Source organism: Periophthalmus magnuspinnatus, chromosome 21 (assembly GCF_009829125.3).
Source record: "Periophthalmus magnuspinnatus isolate fPerMag1 chromosome 21, fPerMag1.2.pri, whole genome shotgun sequence".
Lineage (NCBI taxonomy): Eukaryota > Metazoa > Chordata > Actinopteri > Gobiiformes > Gobiidae > Periophthalmus > Periophthalmus magnuspinnatus.
The window spans coordinates 18,351,738-18,373,924 of record NC_047146.1 but is presented as its reverse complement, the minus strand read 5'-3'; the positions used below and the strand labels follow the sequence as shown (position 1 = coordinate 18,373,924).

The window sequence follows — 22,187 nt, the reverse complement described above, 5'->3', positions numbered from 1 at the left end:
ATTGTTGTTTTATTTTTTTAGTTTTTTTGTATATGCGGAGACAATAATAATAATAATAATAATAATAATAATAATAATAATAATAATAATAATAATAATAATAATCCAAACATACACGAGCAGCAGCAGGATCAGTTGGGCAAGGCGGAACTTTTATTTAAACCTCGTTTCGTTTGCGGTCGGACCATAATAGAAACAGGAACTCAAGATGGCGACCTCTCTGCTTCGGATAGGGCGAGTAGCTTCTCTCAAGGTAAAAGCCTCACAAACGGATTAACGCAGCTTAACATGAGCATTATTCTTCTGCAAAAGAAGGGGAAAGGGCAATGAAAGTAAAATATTTGAAAAATGTAAATAATGAATGCATTTAAACAACCAAGTAAAGCGCATATTTCACTAAATTTAAAGGACACACACTTCCTGAACTGAAGACGCTCCAAACATTCAAACCAACGAGTGGAAAGATATCATTTTTTATTTTTTTTGTCTTTGTTAATTTAAGTTAAATTAGATTTATCTTAGATACAGCATTCAAGTCACCAGTAAACTAATGAAATATCCATTCAAATGTTACCAGCAGGTCTACTCAAAGGTTATTCTGACGTCACAACGTACTCGGTTAAAATCAAAATACAGCTTTCACCTTTTATCAGAATCAGAAGACTTATCGCCATTGTCAGTGAACACAGCTCTATTATATTTTTTTATGTTTCTTTTGTTATGATAATTAAATGTGGACGTTTCCAGGATTATGTATTATTGCAGGTATTTTTTCTACATAAAATAAATGCCTAATATTCATATATAAATAGTTTAAAGGAGGTTTAAACTACTCTCTCTATAGCATTCATACACTGTAAAAAATGTACTTGGTCGATCACAGGGTCCCTCACAATTCGATCCAATAATATCACAATTTTGCAATACATGTTATAATTGATATATTGCGCATGATATTGATGATGTATCTCTATTTTTAAGAACTGAAACAATCGTATTGCATTGTTAAATCACTTCCTGCAAAAACTATGAAATGCACCCATTTTAATAATTAAAACAGTATGTGTGTGTATGTGTGTGTGTGTATATATATATATATATAACATACATACATACATACATACATACATACACCCCCCCACACACACCCACACACACCCACATACACACACACCCACACACACCCACCCCCACCCACACACACAGTGAGGCAAATAAGTATTTGAACACTCAGTGATTTTGCAAGTTCTCCCACTTGAAATTTTCATCTTAGGTACATGTTGCATGTCCACTGTGAGAGACAATCTAGACAATCTTAAAAAAAAAATAAAATCTGGAAATCACATTTTTTATATATATATATATATATGACATGTATGTTTTATTAATAGGATTCTGTTCAAAGTTCACATTTTAAGCATGAAAAGAATCACATTTCAGAACATGTTGATATAGATCTAAACTACAGGGATAGCAGTTTTATACAGAACATTGTGTTGCTTGTATCTGACATTACAGTACTTAAAAAAACTGCAGACTTTGCAATTTCCTAATTGTGTCCATTCAAATTGTGATTTCAATACCAAACATGAGTATCACCGTATTTCAAGATTTCAACACACTAACATCTAAAGAAGAAGAAATTATAGTTGGTTTTCAGCTACTTTCCATGATTACAAAAACATGTGGAAATTTGAATAATGTTTTCACTGTTTCTGTTACAGTGTCTCCAGCTGGAGAGCCTGTGTGCTCTGAGGAGTCGTCCTGTTGCCAGACTGTGTACTGGGGCCAAAGAACCTGCCGAGGCCAAGAGTAAGACCCACATATTTTAATAACTGAAGGAATACTGCGTTTTATACATATAAGCATATGACCTTTTGTGTGTTGTGTAATCATTTTCTCTCAATTTCACCATAAACATAATTCTTTTATTATCATGTTTGAATCTTTTTTTAGTGTTAACAACAGTTATAGTCTGTATTAAAATTGTGCTTTTTAATTCCATTTACCAACAGTGTGTTTAATGTATATTTATTATGTTTAATGCTACCTCATATTAAAATTGATGAAAATATCTGGTACTAGATTGGCACAGCTGGAGCAAAGCGACCCAGGATTGTTGATTTCATCCAGACTTCTTTTAATGATTTACATACACTTTAAGAATCTTTTTGTATTTTCAATTTGCAAATTGTAGCTCCTGCTAGACTCAAATGTTTTCTCAACAGTAGATTGCAGTATTTTTTTAAAAACACAAAATATAAAAGCAATGTCTTGTAAACCTGCACCTTACGCATTCATTAAATTAAAAATTTGAATATTTATGACCATCATTATGACAATCAAAATAACACATTTTGAATGCAGTCAATCTTCTGTTTCTGTACCTGTATTTTAAGTTGACTAGAAAATGCAGCAGATTTTTATTTCCATAAAAAGTATAAACAACTCCTGTCTGTATTTTTAATGGCAGCTGCATCTTCCATTCTTCTGTTGAGAATACATTGAATGTCGATCTGTATGTGCAGCCCTAACACTTTATGACTGTTTCCTCAGCAGCAGAAGCTCCAGATGAGCGAGCAGCTCTTCTCTCCTACAAGACCTCCGTTGCCTTTCCAGTTAAACTCATAGACCCTGGACTTTACTCACAACAGCCTTTAGTTGCAGCAGCAGAATCTGTAGTTACATCTACAGCTAACCCTGAAATAACCACAGAACCTCAGACAGAAAGCCCTTCTCCAGAGCCTGTTATTACAGCTCCAGAGATTGAACAAACTGGCTCAGCTGAATCTACCTCAGAACCAACCGAACCTGCTCCAAGTGCAAATGTTGAGGCACTAGCAGAAATTTCAAATCAGGAGCAGGTCCTTGCAGCTCCAGAAGTTGCTGTGTCTGCAGAGGGAACTGAAGCTACTCCATCAGAGGCACCAGTGGAGGAGCTGGTTGATTCGGCTCCTGTCGTTTCAGAAACCGCTGGTCCAGAATCAGTTGTTGTAGCAGCTGAAGTTGCCGCGGTCTCCCCAGAAGAACCCACAGCAGCTACTGAAACCATACAAGCCCAAAGTGCTGAAACTGCTGAAGCAGAACCTGTGGTTAGTGCAAGTGTGGAAGAACTTGTTGACTCTGCCCCCGTGATTCCAGAAACTCAAGAGCCAATCATTGCCGAAGCTACAGCCGAAGCTACAGCCGAAGCTACAGCCGAAGCTACAGCCGAAGCTACCGCCGAAGCTACAGCCGAAGCTACAACTGAAGCTACAGCTGAGCTTACAGCTGAACCTAAAGCTGAAGATGACACTCCGGTATTGGTCACTACCTCAGAAAGCGGTGTCAAATCGGATTCCTCGGAGTCCGGTGGAGCTCCGGTTGATGCATCCTCTTCGTCATCCTCAAGCGATTCTGATTCTGACTCTGACTCGGATTCAGACACAGAAGATGAGAAACCAGACATCAAAACACAAGCCCCTGAAGTGAAGGAAGATGTGATGGTGGACGTGGCTCCTAAAGCTAGTCCTGAGAGTATCAAAATAGAGGCTGAAGATTTGGTGGATCCTGCCCCTGAGATTCTGACCACAGCTGAAGCTTCTGTTGGTGAACCAGTGGCTGCTGCTACAGAACCACACATTGTTGAAGACCCCATCATTGAAGAGAAGGTGGAAAGCCCAAGGGAAGTTTGTCTTGATGCGGCACTAACTGAAGCCAGTGGAGCTGTAGAAACCCCTCCAGAGGTTGTGGAAGATGCTAAGTTAGTGCAGGAAGGTGCAGAACAGGCCCCGGAAGTTCTTGCAGCTGCCCAGGAAGTAGTCGAAAAGGCTCCTGAGGTGGTTGTACCAACTGAAGAACTTGTTGATTCAGCTCCTGAGGTTGAATTATCTGCTCCAGAAGTTGTAGCGGTAGAAGTTGCCAAGCCAAGTGAAGAAGTTTCTGAATTGGCTCAAGAAGTTGTAGATGTTGCCCCAGAAGTTGTTGAATCGACACAAGAGATAGTTGGGACTCCCCCAGAAGTAGTTGTGTCAACCCAAGATGTTGCTCCAACAGCCCAAGATGTCATAGAAACAACCCCAGAAACAACAGAACCCACCCCAGAAGTTGTTGAATTGGCACAAGAAGTTGTTGAACCAGCACAGGAAGTAGTTGAACCAGCACAGGAAGTAGTTGAACCAGCACAGGAAGTTGTAGAACCTCTTGCATCAGCCCCAGAAGAAGCTAAAGCACCTGTAGAAACCCCAGTAGAACCAATCGAAATCCCCATTAGTGCTTCTGCGGAGGCCAGCGTGGAGGAGCTGGTGGACCCTGCTCCGGCTGTGGAGGCCAAAGCCGAGGAGGAGTTGGCTGCGGCCGAAGCGTCTGAGGGTACACACTCTAAACTCCCCCTTTGAAAAGCAGTCAAAACACGTTGCCTCTTTTTACAATCCCCTTCGCACGAAACACTTCTCTCTGTGGAGCGCAGAGGTGTTAACCCATGCCACTCATTCTAGCTCATGCTGCATCCACTTTCATTGTGTCTCTGGGCCAATTTCACACCTGAAATGAAGCATTGGTTACAGGCGAAGGTAGTAATTTCAGTGCAAAAAATATTCTTATCAGGGATGGGACTATGACAAGTTTTTGCAGACACATGAAAAATTATCATGTGATTACATTTAGTTTGAACAAAACAACGGTAAAGTGCTGGTAAGTTAAACCTATAGAAAAGCAGTTGCTCCAACAAGCACAGCTACTAAAATCAAATCAAATCAAATCAAATAAAATAAATACAAAATTGTGAAGTGAACTGAACCACACATAAACTATGTCAAAATGCCGTTCTCACCTTGTTGGAATTGTCTCTTTTGATCAGGAGTTATTGAATGGTTATTTTCTCATATCTTGCCCCGATTGTAAAACAAAAACACAATTTAACCAGCATGCTGGTAATTAAATCAAATTGGTTCATCATGCCATTACAAAATTTCAAAAGCTCTGTGGACAAATGTTCCACTTGAATATCAGTTTAATATTTTAAACACAAATATTTGTATTCATATGAATACTCCCATCGAATATATTTATTTTACATTTCTTATAAATCTTTACCAGATTTTTAACATAGGAATGTAGTCATAAATGCATGTAGCCATAACAGGCACTTTATTTTTATTATATTATATAAGTGAAACATAGGGAAAAATAGCCTATGCTCTATATATCTTCTTGATGTGCTGTGAGATGTTTTATATTTCCTTGGTTCTAAAATGTGTCTCAGTTTTGATTTCAGGCACAAAATGGCTTCAGGTGTGAAATTGCCCCTAAATCCTTTCCCATATTTAACAAATGCGTTTAACCTGCATGACCTGGTCCTATGATTCCTCAATCTGCCATTGTTTGTGCTTTTGCTCCAGATTTGCGCTAGATTTGGCTGCTCTCATTTGTGTGCCCTGCTCTTATCATCTGGCTTAATCGCTTCTCTGCATATCATCCCGCTTGTAGGCTTTCTGTTTTTCAGTTGCATAAATGTCCATTGTTTTAAACCCTCGCTATGCCTTGCAGTTCATCCTTATCTGGTCAGTGTTGGTCGTCTCTACATCTTTTGGGCTTACTCAATTCAAATTCAGGTTTTACATAGACATAGTTCAGAGCTTTGTCACCAGCAGAGGGAGTCCTTGCACAAGAAAAGGACAAAGAAATGTATGATAATTATTTGCTTATTTACATCCAGCAAATGTGTTACTCATTAATTATGATTATAGTTTTTATTTTTTTGTCTTTTGTGTGTATTCAATCATAAATATAAATCTTCAACTTTAGCAAAAACTTGAATTTGAATAAAGGTAAGCCCAAGTGTTCATATAATTTGACCCACACCACCAGTATATATTTATTTATAGTCATTTCTCTATTTATAGTCATTTCTCTATTGGCTTCATTGCTTTTATAACCTGTTTTATCTATAACATTTGACTCTTTTGAATTCCAGGATATCTACAGTATACTGACTTTTTTGTGCCATGTAATGTTAATGTTAAGGCTAATGTTAAAAGTGCACATATTACAGTCCCGTCCGGACCAGATGGTGACCAAAAAAGCCTGGGTTTAACTCGCGAAGCAGGATTACACATCTGAAAAATCACATTTGTTTACCGCATTTAAAACCATAAATTTGTAGATTGGCCTTTTGGTTCCTGTCTCCACACTTCACCGACCAACTGGTGAATCCTGCTTCGAAACTACGACTTCTCTTCCCTTCTTTCTGTAGAAATAACGTCCCTTTCTCACTTGGAGTTCTCTGTCTGTAAACAATGATTGCCTGTGTTGCAGATTGTACATGTGTAAGGTTCATGGTAATGTTAACGTCATGGTTGGAGCATGTTAAAGGGGTTTCATCAGGTTGAAAGAGGGATAATCAGTTGTTTCTGTGGCTGATTTGTTCTGGATGAACAGTCTCCAGAACCACACTGGAATTGTGTGTCCATGTTTTGGCAGGATGTGTTTTTATATGAAACCAGTGTGAGAAATTCCTGCTCCTCTTAATTTATATGTGAAATTGATACTATACTATACTAGAATACTGTTAATTTAAGTAAATGCCAATACTAAGGAAGAGGCTTGATTGCTATGTAATAACAATTTAGAATTTTTCAAAGGTGCACTATAACTTTTGTTGCATCTGATTGTCTCAGCGAAGATCTAATTGCTTTGCATGATTGGAAACACAGTATGGTTTCACAGTATGGTATTAAACTTGTAACCAAGTTACAAAGTTGGCTGTGACATATGCTTGTCTCCTTGGAAATAGACAGGTCCGATTTGTGAAAAGGCAACCTCACTCACTGTAAGAAAATATGGTTTAAGGTATTTTTCGAGGTATTTTAAGCAATAAAAACTATATAATTGAATAACTGCAAGATAAGGTCTAATGCCATGCTGTGGAACATTGCAGTTAAAGCAATGATGTCTCCACTGAGACAAATGGTGCACCACCATTGATATTTTCATGTGGTCTTATACTACTCCTGAAACCTCACAAACACAATGAATATGGAGCATAGAGTTCCAGTGTGTTGTGGAGACTGTATGTGAGTCCTCGGCCCCAGCCCGTTCACACCGTGGCGTCTCTGGCTCGGCGGGGGGTCAAGTGTCTGGCCGTCGTTAAGGAAGCACCTCCCTGACAACCGCCTTTGTTCATGTGTGAACTTATGATAATGTACTGCCACCTTTTCACTTTTAGCATCCACTCTGGAACTGCAGTGACCGAGAGACAGCCTCTGACACAGGTGTGAGCAGGGTGGAGTGGAGGAAGAAGAGCCAGGAATAGATGAGATTAGAGCAAGAAGCGAGAGAACATGGATGAACAGACTTCACTACAGACCATGCTTTCATTGCGTAGATACACTTGTTAATTAATGAGCAATAGTGTGTTTAGACAGTGCTTTTACCACAAGGCTAGTTTTGTTACGATAGTAAAATTTCAACAACATTTTTTGGCATTAAATGGTAGTACTTACTTTATATGCTACCATGTGGTCTTATCGGTGTAATCACTCATCCAGGTAGGTTTCATAGTGGTCCATGGGTGTATACTAGTCTGTGTGTCTTATATATGTTCCGATACAGTTTAAGACCATTATAAAACTGTCCTGTGAATGGGATTTTTTTAGTATTGATACCTGCTCAACCCTGATAATTTACCACGCTCTGGACAAAATTATAGACCCATCTGAGAGGGTGACAGAGGGGCAGTCTGTAAGGTGGAGGTGTTATTGCTCTGCCTGGATTGTTTCAAAGTAATGTATTTTATCATGTATTTATTCTATTATAGGTGTTTTTATTGCTGAAAAAATACATTAAGCGGGGTTACCTCTCCACCTGTACCTATAACTACCTGTAACTTGGCCAGGTACCTCATCTCCACAGATAGATCAGCCTAATACCTTAACATCTTTGTGTAGACAAGCAGATGGACCATGCACTGGAAAAGTTACATCATGCACCTTAAAAAAAAACAAATTGCTATGGCTTGATTGAAATGCATTGGGGGGAAAAAGGGAGACAAATAAATAAATACGAAAGATGAGAAAAAAACAAAAAACTTTAATACTATCAAAAAGGCTAAATTAGATTGAATTGAGAAATGTTGAAGTTGAAGTTTTGTTTCTTGAAATGATCATTTTGTCAGATGAAGTGATTATTAAATTTTCTTTTATCAATGCATTAATTCTTTTATCAAGGCTCTCCTTAAAATTCCACCCCTGACTCAAACCTGTTCAGAGGCTCATTCTCGTGTCTTTTTGAGGCAGTCCTGCTCTGATTTGACACATAACATTCATTTCACCATATCTGCCAAAGCACTGTACACTCCTTCTATATTGTGTTTTTAATCCACATTGTTTCCTTTTCGTTCAGAAGCCGCAGCTCCTCCAGTGGAACCAGAGGAACCATTTGATAACACTACATACAAGAATTATGATCACCACAGCTACACGCCGTTCACCTTTGCTGACTACGACTTGGAGATGGCCAAGTACAGACTGCCCCAGCCCTCCTCTGGACGCCCCTCCCCCAGGCACTAGACACTGCACCTTTTAAACAACAGATATTTACCTAAAAATACTATGTGGATGTGCACTGAGCTAATAAATCTAGAAGTTCAATCGTTCTGGAGATAAAATTTGGATTTTGTGCGCTTAAAAGAACATGTTATGTTGAAGTGGTGTGAGCAAGTACACTGGTTAACTGATTTTAAAATATGTGGGTAAATCAATAAAACTAGGCCCTTTGTTCCAATATAAAAAGCTAGACTTGCGCATGACTAAGAACTGAACATGTAAAATTTCATACAATTTTTGGAGTTGGCTTGTGTAAAATAGCATCAGAATGAGAGAAAGCATTTCACAGTATTGTCCAAATTGTATAATTTAATGTTTTGGAGAACTGTTATGACAATAAAGTGGAGAAGAAAAGTTAAAATTTTTGTTCTTGGGCTATTCACTCTATCCACATATGTTTAAAAAAAAAAAAGCATTTCACTGTTAAATAAAGCTTAGTGTTCTAGAGGGAATTTGGAGGAGCATTTCCATCACCTACTTTGTTTCATTACCACCAGTTGACAATGTAAGGACTGTAGTTCAGAAGTTTGTTTACCATCATAAGGACCCAGCACTCAAAGACATGAACCCTCAAGATACTGTGATAATGTTCCAGTGATAATCCATTCCAGTCTTGTACAGCCTGGTTATGCTTCCATTGTGGGGAGTATTATACCTCTCATAATGATGAAGGCTAAGACAAGGACTTGGCGAGCAGTGAGTGCTCTGTACACCACAGAAGTACAATTTCTCTATCAATAACCTATTTCAAATAAATGAAGTTAAATCATATAGGGAGGTAGTGACCACAAAAATATGTTTATAAACATAATTTTACATATTTTGTCATCGTATAGTAAACCCAAGTTGACTTCATAAAGCTGGTTTTGACACGTTTCATTTTAGGTGTCAAAATAGTCGAGTCCACCTGTAATTTAGGCCAAATTAGGCGGTAACGCAGTTTCACATTATGGACACCAGGTAGCGAGTTAAAAAATAGACTACCAATGTTGGCGCAGCCTTGTCTTGTGTTAACTTTTGTTCTCTCCGCTCTCTTCCCTCTTCCTGTTCTGCCCTAATTGAATGTAAAATCTGAGCACACATCAAACACTTCTCTGCTGCCTTGGGGCCTTGTTAGAATAAAGCTGAGTCCATGCTTCTATTTTAATGATGTCACTGGCCCACTTCTGGAGATGCACCAGCTCAGCCAATCAGAGAGCTGCATTCTTCCCCTAGCACATTTGCATAATATAAGCCTATGAATTTTAAAATGTGGTTTACACAGTTAGACAATGGGATGAAGCTGGATATGAATTCTAGACAAATAATGTATGAAAATTATAAATGATGGTATCGCGAAATTATGGGGTATTTTACCTATGTAGGTCACTACTTTACATACATTCTTATACATTCTTAAAACCTCTGTTGTTGCAGCCTTACTGTTCAAATTAGGCCTGTCATGATAACTAAAAGTGCAACAATAATTACAGAAAATACTGCTTTAAATAATAATACCTTTTTAAATGAACCATATTATAAATTGGACATGTATCATTAAAAAGTCACAATGAAACCCTCATATTTGTTATCATGTATAATGAGTCCTAGATATGCTAATTATTTGACCTTTTTATTGCACCACAAAGAGATGAGAGTAAGCACAAGGTCAAAAATATTTTCATCTCTGGCTTAAAGGTTCTATACCACACAAAATAGATTCTTGTGATTCTTCTTTCAGCCATATTATATTGTTACCTCCTCAAAAACATACCTGTTAGTTGTGTTTTTAATTCACACATGTTTGAGTAATACTGGTTTATTAGTCTGTCTACATCTCCAAAGCTCAAAATGCTCTATTCTAGCTTGTGATGTCATGTAGTGGTAGTTTTCCAGTTAACAGCTCCTTTTACGTTTAGTTCAGTAGAGATTTGCAAATCCAGGTCTGAAATCATCCAAATGATTCTAGTAAAATACATGGCGTATAAAAACACACTTCCTGTATTACCACATGACATCACAAGGTAGAACAGAGTGTTTTCTGTTTGAGAACGCAGCCTAAATATGCAGGGTTTCTGTGTTAAACATGTGTGAATGAAACACAACACAACTCTATGTCTGTTTGTATCAAGAAAACAACATTATGTAATATATAGGCTCCTAAATGAACAACAAACTTATGGTTATTTATGATGAACAGTAGTTGCAAAATGTTGAAAGGTTGTTATTATATATTGCAATTATCGTTTTGTTTTGGAGATAGAATGTCAAGTATATATATATTTTTTTATTAAAACTGTTGACAATTTCCTCAAAAGGGAAGGAAATATCTGGTAAAATATCCTTAAAACTGTTCAAAGTGATATTTCTGCCATTTTGTGGTTAACTTTATGGTCCATTCACGTTTTGTGCAATAGGCCTCTTGAACCGCAACCAAGATATTTACAGGCACATTTTTTATTAACCCAAAATAGATTACAGACTAAAGACTAAAAAAAAAAGATCTAACAAATGTCATTTTTGTCAATATTACTTGCCCCTAATAATAGCCATTGTGCATATTGTGAGTAATCAACATTAGTATGAGGTAGAAATAGATTTGTTTATGCATATAGCTCAAGATAACAGTGTGAGGGTGTTGCTGTACTGCCATCTCCCAGGCAGGAATAGCAACCTTTGAGAATGTACAGTCTACAATCCAAAATTACAACTAATACTCTCGTCTTGACGCAGATATTGTTCCTTAGCACGCTAAATACGAGCCGCAGTGGAGATATTCATAGAAAACGAGGCCAGTGGATATCATTTCCACTGCTTTGGTCCCAGACAGACTCACACTTGAGGGACTGGGCACGTCATGAGTCCGCCCACTACATCCATATTCATGAGCAAAGCGCCCTGCGTGCCATCCATGGCCCTTACGCGATGACGCAACGTGACAACTGCGGGTCCCGATTGCTGCAGCCGCTTGTCAGTGTGACGAAGATTGGCACTCAGGTAAGCTGTCACTCAAAATCCCTCTTTTTCCGTTCCCTATCAATCAAACAATCTGGGCCGCACGCAAAAATGCCCCAGGGCGAGCGGCGCGGACCTAGACAGGGCAGCGGAGCGCGTTTTTCGGCAATCAAACGGAATCGGGCAGCGCTACGAGAAGAATATAAAAAAATCAGTCTAATGCGAGGCAGGGGCTGAGTGAGGGAGGGGGTAAAAATGTCGGCGTTTTGGGGGCTGAGTGAGGATAGTGGGGAAAGCAAAGGCGAGCAGAGAGAAGCGAGGCCCGGCCGAAAGAGAGAGAGCGCGCGGAGGGAGGGGAGACACGGGCCAGCTGTCCCCGTCTGATTGATTGAGTGATGTGGGGAGATTTTTTGATAAAGCGGCGGCTGGCCTGTTCAATACTGTTAACATTAATATCAGTCCAGTCACATTTGATGATTTACGGATGCGATTGCTGTTCATTCAATGGCTGTTTGTTTCTAGCCGCTGAACCATACACATTGCAACGCCGTATCAATCCGCTGCTGGTCTTTTTTTGTAACAGGCTAGCCTAGTTAGCACTGTTTTTTGGCAGGGGATCCTTTTGCTAAATATGGCGCTTCGCATTTTGGCTTCACACAAACACGAGAGGCACTTTTCAGTTAGCCTAGTCGCTAGCCGTTAGCCTGTTAGCTTAGCCGCGGTGCAATGAAAACAACAAAACCAGCCTAAGAAAACTGGTTCGGGTGAAATATTGTGTCGCGTTGGTTTGTAAAAAAGATTTGTGGACTGTCCCCGGTGGTTTTAGCGCAAACCCGTATCGCCTCAAGTGTCTCCCTGAAGCTAACACGGAGCTAACGCCATGCTAATGCTACATCCATCGTGGTGGGTGTGTAAACATAAGCTCCCTATCACTACAACACAGAAAAGCGGTTTCCTAGCTTCCCCTTAGAACAAAAGATGATGTTTTTTGTAGACGAGCCACAATAATAGTTTCATTATTGTAGATCCCCTGCTGTTTTGTCAAGTTGCATGGTTGTAAATCTCAGCCAACCCTCGTTCACCTTTTTGAGAGCCATACCGAAGCAAACCAACAAAAGCATTGAATGAACGCCATATCAGTTACTTTCAGTATTTTCTTTCATATTTTCAAATTGTATGCTTATCACTATTTACCAACTATATAACATAATAGTGCGATGATTTGTCTTTATAATATAGGCATTCATGTATTGTACTGTTTTACATGCACTGTGCTCACGTGGAAATTCTAAGGGTGAAAGAATTTGGCAATATTGTGAAAATATTTTGTCTAAAATCATAAGCATGCATTAAGCTTCTGAGTTCAAACTATATTGTCTTGACCCAGCAGCATAAATTTCGTACTACCTCAATTCATGGGTTTCAGACAAACAATTCCTTCCTTGTTTGAAGGACTATGTAGAGACCCGGTGAGGACCTTTTCCCATTCAGAAGATATAATTTTGATTTGCTTAATTGCTATGACCACAGAGGATCGTTATCAAAGCTTGAAACCCCTGAATAGGCTATGATTCTATTTCTTTTGATGCAAAATTGTTAAACTGATGAATAATAATGTATGCTTAAATGCACACCAGAGTATTTTAAATGAGACGTTGCATCTCTATAATATCATTAGCCTCCTCACAATAATGCATAGTTGTGCCATAGGATTCCAATACCATGCTGTTAGATAAGATGTGGTTCTATCTCCTGATTAGAACATAAACAGTGTGAGAGTGCTGATGTTGTCATTTTGTCCATGTCCCAGGTGGGTTGTCTGCAGTGCTCTATAATGCCCCAGCTCCTGCAGTGTGAGCAGTGAACCATGGCAGCCCAGGTTTCTATAGACAAGTACCAGAAAGGAGAGCAACAGGTCAGTCTCACCAAGTGTAGTCATGTAGTGTGTCATATGAAACATGGTCAATCATGAACCATTCTTTACATTTTTATTTGATTTCATAGTGCCTTTTGTGAGAATTAAGAATTTTGTGAGGAGAAGGCATATTTGGATAGAGTAGCCAAAATGTATACTTTAGTAAGAGTGATGATAGTTTAAAATATTAGTCAAGTAGAAGTAAAAAAAGTAGTGACCTAAATAATTACTCAAGAGTAAAAACATTGGGAGATACTACTACTTCTGTACCAATTCAGATGTAAAATTGTTTATCTGTTTATGTATTCTGAAATGACTTGACATTAAATAATGCACAGGTTCTGGTCATTTTGTAGGGTACTAGACAATGACTACAAAAACAAAATATCTGAAGGTAAGGTGCAAGACTCACTAACGTTCAAATCATTTAATATTGTCAACATAAAGCTTTTGCCAGCTACAGTGGAAGAGTAACCAACACTTGTACTCAAAAGTACTGTTGCACTGTAAAATATATTACACAAATTGCAGTCAAAATCATCAAAAAGTTACTTGATCACTGCCCATCTCTGGGAAAGATCTGATTAAGCACCTCAAAATTAGGATTATGCACTCTTCTAATCTACACTAGTTTTAAAATCATGAATCACAAAACATAATATTTTTTTCCTTCAACTAAATATTTTTTTCATCTGTTTGTTTTATTTGTCCTTACTTCTACTCATGATGTCTCCTTGTGAAATTTTGTGTATGCGTAAGCGTGAGCATAAGAGTGGTGCCTGGCTGCTCTTATGTAAATCTCCCACAGACACCTCTTTCTTCTGCTGCCAAGTTTGGGAGCGAGTTGTGATTCAAGAACAATCTCTGACTAATCAGAATGTTCCACCTCGGGCCAGCCTGTATTTTTAGCTCAATCTCAGCTTTGTGGGCAGTTGTCACATGCTAGCTAGCAGAAGGGGCTAAAGGCAGCTAGTGGGGGTCTGCTGAAAAGAGGCTCTCATAATAGTAATGTTGGATCATAACTGGGTCATGTGATCAGCTGCGGGGGACAGGTGTGTGCGGGGAGATGCATGGGGAACATCAGCTTCTTTAAGCTCATGCCAGGCTGACAGCAATTCAAAGTCAATTGAATATAGGTCTAAAAATTACAAAAATATGTTTAAGTACTTTGCTGATCCTGTAGTTTAGACAATTACAAACATGTTCTGAAATTCACTGTATTAGTTTGGCAGTTGATCTTTAAAAAAAATCTGGCCATTCTTGGACAGGTTTAAAATATGATCAAATGTGTTCCAAAACTGTTTAGCCCTATGTGTTAATAATTGCATTATGGCAATATGTTGTCATACACACACATTTTTATATTACTTTGCAAATCACCATCATCAAGGCTTGTCCCTCAACAAATTGACAAAATTTGTTTTTGTGAAAAATACATGAAGAAAAAAAAAAGATCGGACCAGCTGCTGCAACAAAATTGTCAGATAATCACAATAAATAGATTACAACATTTTCATTCTACTTTACAACCGGTTTTCTCAAACAATTCTATGATTTATTTAAATAAATATAGTGAAAACTGGTCAGAAAAGTGTCAGCCTTAGCAAATTTAGTCATTAAACAGGTGGTAGAAAACAAAACAAAAAAAGATTTTGTATAATACCATGTTTTAATGTTTTCCCATCGTCAAAATCGTCACATCCCTGAAGAGGGTTTAAATGTCATCCATGCATCCGTGTTTGAGAAATCTAGTGATCTCTCCCGGGCCCTATTCTCCTTACTGTTAGATGTAAGATTCAATGCTCAGCTTACAAGCCTATGTCACCCATACTCCGACAGAACAGTTGTCTATAAATCTATAAAAGGAAAATTGAAACTTATAAAACATGCTAATACAGTGTTTTCGGCAAATGTAGCATTTTCAAATGAATAAAAGGTAAGGTTATCTAATGTTATCTAAATATGTTATGTGTTAATAGTTACTACCCCATAGAAGTAAAATAGCCCCTCTTTTATACTCCATAGAAGTGAAATACCCCCCTCTTTAAAATGAGGCACAGGATGAGCTGTACCTATAGGACATGTGAGACATCCTTTCAGGTCATGTTTGGGGCTGTTGGTCCTGTTTCTTTTGTTCGGTGAAGTGAGTGCTCTCATGTGACTGTGGTGCTAAAGACCCTCTTCTGTCTGTTTACTTAAAGTGTGTCTGACACTTTGGACTACTCATTCTCTTAAAACACAGTTAAAATCAGTATATTTAAGGGTTTACAAAAAATTTGACGTCATCTTCCCCAGTTTGTCCATTTTTTAGTTTTAAATTTTTACTTCCTGGCTGGAAATCATGACATCAAGTTAGCGAATTCCATAACTTTTACCAAGCAACCATGTTGTACACCAGGCCAAAACGTCTGTAATGTACATAGAGATTATTATTAAATAAATAAAATGATAACACCTTTTATGTTCTTGAAATAATGTTTAAAATTTGTGAAGAAATGTGTTTCTTACGTGTAAATTGTGCCAAAGTTTTGGACAGAATTCTCCCTAGTATCCTGTCAGCAACATTCAATTCATGAAATTCTCTAAAATGGAACTCTTTACTTCCTGTAATTTTCAACCCATTTTCAACTTTTCTTTGCAAATTGCTTCTTGATTTGTTTAAAAGTCATTTATCATTTATATGTACACCAAGTATTATCCCACCAAATTAAATAGAAATTGGAGAACCATCAAAACCTGTCACATTGTAAGGCCTTTGGCTCTGCCTCATGTGACCTTTATACACCAGAGTGCCTTTTATACTCCTGCCACTCTGCATCCAAACATCCAAATTTATCCCTTTGGGATACTAGGGCTGGACAATACATCTCAAATATTGGTATCACAATAATGGCTAAGCCAATTATTGATAGAAGAAAATAAATGTTGTTGCAACAACATAAGGTTCTCTGACTTAAATGTACTGTTTTTAGAAAGTAAAAAGGGTATTTTAATATTACCGTAACTAGTTTAACATATTCTGTCAAAGCATGTTATCAGATATTTCAACAATATTGTTACAGCAATAGAAAACAAAGACATTGAGCATCTTTATTGTGCATCGCTTTTGTTTACCTTTATGAAAAATTATCTTTTTGATATTTCTGTCACGTGAAACACAACTGATTTTCTGTTAAAGTAATGGTACACTCATCATTGCCTTTTCAACTGCCACCATTTCATTTAAGAGCTCCTTTTGCTTTTCTTTCGGCCCATTTCTGAATAGACCATTGAACGTTTAAAAAGACAAAGAATGGGGATGGTCCAATAGAGCGGATACTGATATCTGATTTGTTTTGTTGTTGTGGCTGATAACCAATATTTGCTGATACCAAAATCAATCTTTTACTTTTTTAAGTTATAGTAAAGTTTACAAATTAAATAACATATAAATTCATATTTTCACTCATTTAGTTGGCTCAAAAAGACAAAGCTGATTCACTTAGGACAAATATCAAGGGAGAGTATGCACTCCAAAAAGAATTAGAGGTTGAAAGTATTTTAAATTCAATGTAATGACAATGACAAAAGTGAATGAGGGGTAGGACTCAATAAGTTCTCAACTTCTTCCTACTCCTTTTGAGCACAAATGTATGTATATATCTTTGCGCAGTATGCCCTGTACATACACAAACAAATACAAAAATAAAAAATTGATATACCATTCCTAACCAAGAAAAGCCAAATTTCCAGCATGTTCTCATACTGTGTGCTTGTAGATGCAGGGCGGCGTGAAGGTGGATAGTGAGCCCGATCAGAAGTTCATGGAGGGGGCACTGTCTGAGGGCCACAGTCCCAACACAGAGCCACAGAGCCCGATGGACGCAGACAAGGCCTCCATCTACAGGTAACAGTACGCCGCTAACTCCCAACTTGCTCCAAATACATGCATGAAACTTCAGTGGTAACAGTCAAATCTTTAACTTTTGCTGGAGAAAACAAATCCAGGGGCAGAATCTACTTTGACCTGCCGGCAAAAGCTTAAAAAAAGTGTCACAATATAAATTTTTTTAAGATTACTATGAGAAAAAAACACACATGAAAAGGTCTTGAATCCATTATTTAAAATAAGTATTTTGTCAATATTGCCCATACATGGGATGCAGAGATGAAAATCTAGCAGTTACCATGGCAATTAACAATTCAAAAGAAAATATTCGATTTTGTCAAAGGGCAAAAGTCCTGAAAATATCACCTATAAACACTCAACTCATGAATGGTTAACCTTATTTCACACCACACCATGGCTCTTGTGAAAAGTGGCTTATTTTTGACTGCCGACAAAAACATTAGAGGCCCATGTTGTAGATAAAAACTTGATTCTATTTTGATGTGATTCCATGCACCCTCAGACACCCTCTGTTCCCGCTGCTGGCCCTGCTGTTCGAGAAGTGCGAGCAGTCCACCATGAGCTCAGACTGCATCACGTCAGCCAGCTTTGATGTGGACATCGAGAACTTTGTGAGGAACCAGGAGAAGGAGGGCAAGCCCTTCTTCAGCGAGGATCCTGAGCTGGACAATCTGGTGAGAACTTGAGCTATAACCATGTGACCAACATGAGGCATTTCACACACATGCTCTAATGTGACCCCTGACCCCAGCATCAGCTGAGTGGAAAGGGTTAGTCTCACTAACTGTTAAGTTAGCGTTGGTTTTACTTTTTTGTAAACAAAGAGGCTTAAGATGCCATCCATGCATGTTTGAGTAATTTTGCGATCAAACGAAGGGAAGGCTTTAATAATGCTTTAAGTAATGTAGTATTGCAGTAAATTTAGAACCATTCCTTTTCCCCTAACCCCACTATGTGTACCTCTGAAGTCCACTCTGACTGCTCTTGTCCTGCTGTGCAGATGGTTAAGGCCATCCAGGTGTTGAGGATCCACCTGTTGGAGCTGGAGAAGGTCAGTGACCTGTGTAAGGACTTCTGCAGCCGCTACATTGCCTGTCTTAAGACCAAGATGAACAGTGAGACTCTACTGAGCGGAGAGCCCGGCAGCCCCTACTCCCCTGTGCCCGGACAGGCCCAAGGCTTCTCCCCCACCAAGACTCCGGTACGCCTCCTCTCAGTTACACTAAATTAACACACAGGTTCTGAACAAACCACAGAAATAATGCAATATATGACTGAATTTAAAAAGACATTTCTATTCTACACATTGCATTCATCATTAACTCCACCATCACACTTGATAGAGTGACTGTGTGTTTGGTTGGATCATTGGCACAGTATGGTTTGTGCCAGTCTGCTCTACAGCAACTGTGGCTACCAAACTAGCTCATCTCTAACATCGAGACAGTCGGTTAGTGTGAAGTGTTTTGTTGAAGGAAAGATTTATAATGGGCAACAGCAGTAGTGGGGATCTGAGTGCCAACCTTCGGGTTAGTGAATGATTGTCTCTAAAAAACTAGCCATGGTTAAATGCACACATTTTAAACAAACGCTAGACCACACAATTAACTTCCCATATTGAGAACAAGTACAAAATGTATGTTTGTGTGCTGTCCCTTAGACGTCCAACTCCCTGGGTGCCCTCAGTCCTCAGGGCCAGATTGTGGTCCCGGCCTCAGCCCTGCAGCAGGGCAATGTCACTGTCACAGCGGTCAACCCCACTCAGGTGGTGGCAGGTGGGTCCTCCTACAGCCTACAGCCTATCGTCTACAGTCTGTGTGAAAGTGTTTCTAATCACATCCCCTCTGTGTGTCTGTGTGTGCATGCATGCGTGCAGGAGGCACCGTGTACCAGCCCGTCACCGTGGTTACTCCTCAGGGCCAGGTGGTCACACAAGCCCTGTCCCCTGGAACCATACGCGTCCAAAACAATCAGGTAACCTGCCATGCACACACATTCTGATTGTCTTAGCGGGGAAGTATTTTAGCAGGATTACAGGAACATTATAAACACAATACTATCATGTCATAAAGATCAAGCCACATAGTAATGAAAATAATGAATATTCAGATTTATGTTCTCATTGAGTACATTTTTAATTTAAGGTAATACAACTGTTAGCTTTGACTTGACATAAGGTTATCTATTTCATAAGGGTGAGTTGTTGTACAGTTGTATGGAGTATGGTATGAATATCGTCTCGTATCATTCACTAATGAATGAATTCAAAATTAATCTAATAACTGACACTGACTGCTCCTGTAGCTTCAGCTGCAGTTTCACCAGGACATGAACCTGTTCAATCACGACGACAGCTCCTCCAAGAACAAGCGCGGAGTCCTGCCCAAACATGCCACAAACGTCATGCGCTCATGGCTCTTCCAGCACATTGGAGTGAGTATTCTGTTAGCTGTGCTCCTGACTAACTGTACATGAGACCCTGAGCCTGTGGCTGTGTCTGCAGCACCCCTACCCCACAGAGGACGAGAAGAAGCAGATCGCCTCTCAGACCAACCTGACACTGCTGCAGGTCAACAATTGGTGAGACTCCCCTTGCGCACTGGTCTCTTCACAGGTAAACTCACTGTGAGAGTAACTCGAGTGTGTTTCATGCAGGTTCATTAACGCACGGAGGCGGATCCTGCAGCCCATGTTAGACGCCAGCTCATCTGAGACGCCCAAAACCAAGAAGAAGACTCCCCAGAACAGACCGCTGCAGCGCTTCTGGCCCGACTCCATTGCAGGAGGGCCCACGCAGCAGGTCACCATGCCCGACGGTACGCACACACACAGTATCACACACTGTCACTACTGTGGAGTAGTGCGTCTACTGCAAACTACTAAGGAAAGTTTCAGATCTTAGTAGTTGTAGTTATCTGGGGTCTCATTTATAAAACTTTACATAGAATTCTTACCAAAAGTTTATGTAGGGACAAAACACAGATCTCCTTCTGCCTCATCTCTGAAAGCCCTTATGTGCAGTGTTTCAAATTTTTGGACCAGACCACTAATTTCTGTGTCAAGTTGCCTTTTTATAGGTACAAACACACGCCTTATAAATGAGACCCCTGGACAATGAGACACTAGAACTTTAGAGCACCTTTTAGATGGAAAATGATTTCCAGATGGCAGTGGAAATGTCTTGATTTCAAAACCACTGTCGAGATGACTACTGCTGAAATTTTTTCTACCTTGGAGCACTTATGGACAAGTGATGAATACACTTGTTTCTAAGTCTCTTAACCAGAATGATCACATACAAAACACATTTATTGTAAATAAATATTTATTTTAAATAAACAATAATACATTTAAATAGAGACATTGTATACAACATATTTACAGTTTAAACAAGACAGAGCCTACATAACACAGCACCTGAGGGATTTGTAGTTCAGTTTGTGTAACTGAATTCTACTGGCGCTGAAATATTGGGACGGGGCAATAATTTATGATTATAATGTAGACTTTAAATTCTAGAAATCCATATAAATAATATAAATGAATATAAGTAAGTACATAGAAACTCAAGTGTATTTAAATTGTGCCTTTGTTGTGTTCTATGACTGCACACAGGCACCATGGTGACAATGAGCATGGAGGGCCTGCAGAGCCTGACGTCAGATGGGGCCACACTGGCCGTGAGGGAGGTGATGCTGGGGGGACACAGTGAAGATGAGTCAGGGGACAGTGAGGACGACGACGACATGTCTGGGCTGGGCCTGGACCAGGACCCTCTGCAGTAGACCTGTCCACTCCTGTCCACTCGACCCTGTTCAGACCCTGTTCAGACCCTGTTCAGACCCTGTTCAGACCCTGTTCAGACCCGGGGTACACGTGTGCCCTTCCCTCCCCCTTATGCACATGTGGAGCTGGGACTGAGGACTCTTCATGTTCACTCCACTGTGTTCAGTCCCACACATTTGATCAAAGCCATGGTTTGGTCTGTGGCCATTTAGGGCAATCTGAGGTTAGGGAATCATTTAGTGAAGCTTCTGCTGTAGGAGCATTCTTCATATCAAACATGTGACCCACAGATCTGAGCTAATGTCAGCTCTGTGGGTCAGCTCCAGCACATGTCCATTTAGATTTCACACAGGTGTAAGCTGTAAGAGGTTAAACTCTACTGTGGAGCACAATTACAAATGCCATTGGGAATGGCACTGTGTAGTTTATTGCTATCTTGAGGACATTTGATTTGACCAAGATACTTGACAGAGCTTACCTTACAGGTATTCACAATGACCTGTAATCATGTTGCTGTATAGGACTAAGGCTGAGCAAAGGGGCGACCGTGCACTGTGCTGCACTACACTGGACTCTGGGTCTGAATGGGGCCGCTCCTCAGCACAAAGGACAGCTTGGACATGATCTTCATTTCAGAAAGCCTTTTTTAAGTATTTAGTTGATGTAGACGAGTGCACTTTTTGTATATTTAAGCTGAAAAGAAGAAGCAGGCCCAGGCAGGAGTAGTGTTGAGAACACAGGCTCCTCTGGTCCTGTCGGCAGGCTCGCCTGGCCGCTGCCGTCCTCCCGCCCGCCCGTCGTCTCATTTTGGATGCCAACACTTAAAGTGATTTGTGTAAGGGTTTGTCCTCACTTTTGCATGCTTGTGTTTGAGTAGATGTGCACTCCTACGACTGACTCCACCCAGACAAAACGGTGGAGAGAGGCTTATTTTTATATACCAACATGACTAGTGTTTCATTTTGTGTTCTGTTTTGTAAGGAATATTTATGTACAGATTCATAATTAAAACTAGTGACCCTGTTTTCCAGGGTTTGTGAAGTTTTCTAAAACACAAATTTGAATGCTAATGAGAATTGCT

At 39.4% G+C, this 22,187-nt stretch overlaps 2 protein-coding genes across 4 annotated transcripts; both read left to right on the top strand.

The window, feature by feature from the left end:
- The first annotated feature begins 182 nt into the window (after positions 1 to 182).
- ndufv3 (NADH:ubiquinone oxidoreductase subunit V3) lies at positions 183 to 8,943 on the top strand. Its single transcript, XM_033986587.2, has 4 exons — positions 183 to 253; positions 1,725 to 1,812; positions 2,560 to 4,350; positions 8,380 to 8,943. Exons 1-4 carry the CDS (start codon positions 209 to 211, stop codon positions 8,544 to 8,546), a joined length of 2,091 nt encoding a protein of 696 aa, XP_033842478.1. The 5' UTR covers positions 183 to 208; the 3' UTR covers positions 8,547 to 8,943.
- A 2,481-nt stretch (positions 8,944 to 11,424) lies between these two features.
- Positions 11,425 to 22,164, top strand: LOC117389028 (homeobox protein PKNOX1-like). 3 transcript variants are annotated; one of them, XM_055230337.1, is made up of 12 exons: positions 11,425 to 11,558; positions 13,327 to 13,431; positions 17,190 to 17,317; positions 17,823 to 17,994; positions 18,321 to 18,521; positions 18,981 to 19,095; positions 19,197 to 19,294; positions 19,625 to 19,753; positions 19,824 to 19,900; positions 19,976 to 20,136; positions 20,936 to 21,114; positions 21,153 to 22,164. In XM_055230337.1, the coding sequence occupies exons 2-11, from the start codon at positions 13,384 to 13,386 to the stop codon at positions 21,103 to 21,105; spliced, it is 1,299 nt and encodes a 432-aa protein (XP_055086312.1). In that variant the 5' UTR covers positions 11,425 to 11,558; positions 13,327 to 13,383; the 3' UTR covers positions 21,106 to 21,114; positions 21,153 to 22,164. The 3 variants fall into 3 exon arrangements, with proteins under 3 accessions (XP_055086312.1, XP_055086314.1, XP_055086313.1); XM_055230339.1 differs by lacking the exon at positions 11,425 to 11,558 and adding an exon at positions 11,611 to 12,419; XM_055230338.1 differs by lacking the exon at positions 11,425 to 11,558 and adding an exon at positions 11,611 to 12,423.
- The last annotated feature ends 23 nt before the right edge of the window (positions 22,165 to 22,187 follow it).

Coding starts and splice junctions, on each gene's coding strand:
- ndufv3 (XM_033986587.2), top strand. CDS start 209: ATGGCGACCTCTCTGCTTCGGATAGGGCGAGTAGCTTCTCTCAAG. Junction 254..1,724: donor GGCGAGTAGCTTCTCTCAAG/GTAAAAGCCTCA, acceptor TTTCTGTTACAG/TGTCTCCAGCTGGAGAGCCT. Junction 1,813..2,559: donor AGAACCTGCCGAGGCCAAGA/GTAAGACCCACA, acceptor TTTCCTCAGCAG/CAGAAGCTCCAGATGAGCGA.
- LOC117389028 (XM_055230337.1), top strand. CDS start 13,384: ATGGCAGCCCAGGTTTCTATAGACAAGTACCAGAAAGGAGAGCAACAG. Junction 19,295..19,624: donor TACGCGTCCAAAACAATCAG/GTAACCTGCCAT, acceptor CTGCTCCTGTAG/CTTCAGCTGCAGTTTCACCA. Junction 19,754..19,823: donor GGCTCTTCCAGCACATTGGA/GTGAGTATTCTG, acceptor CTGTGTCTGCAG/CACCCCTACCCCACAGAGGA.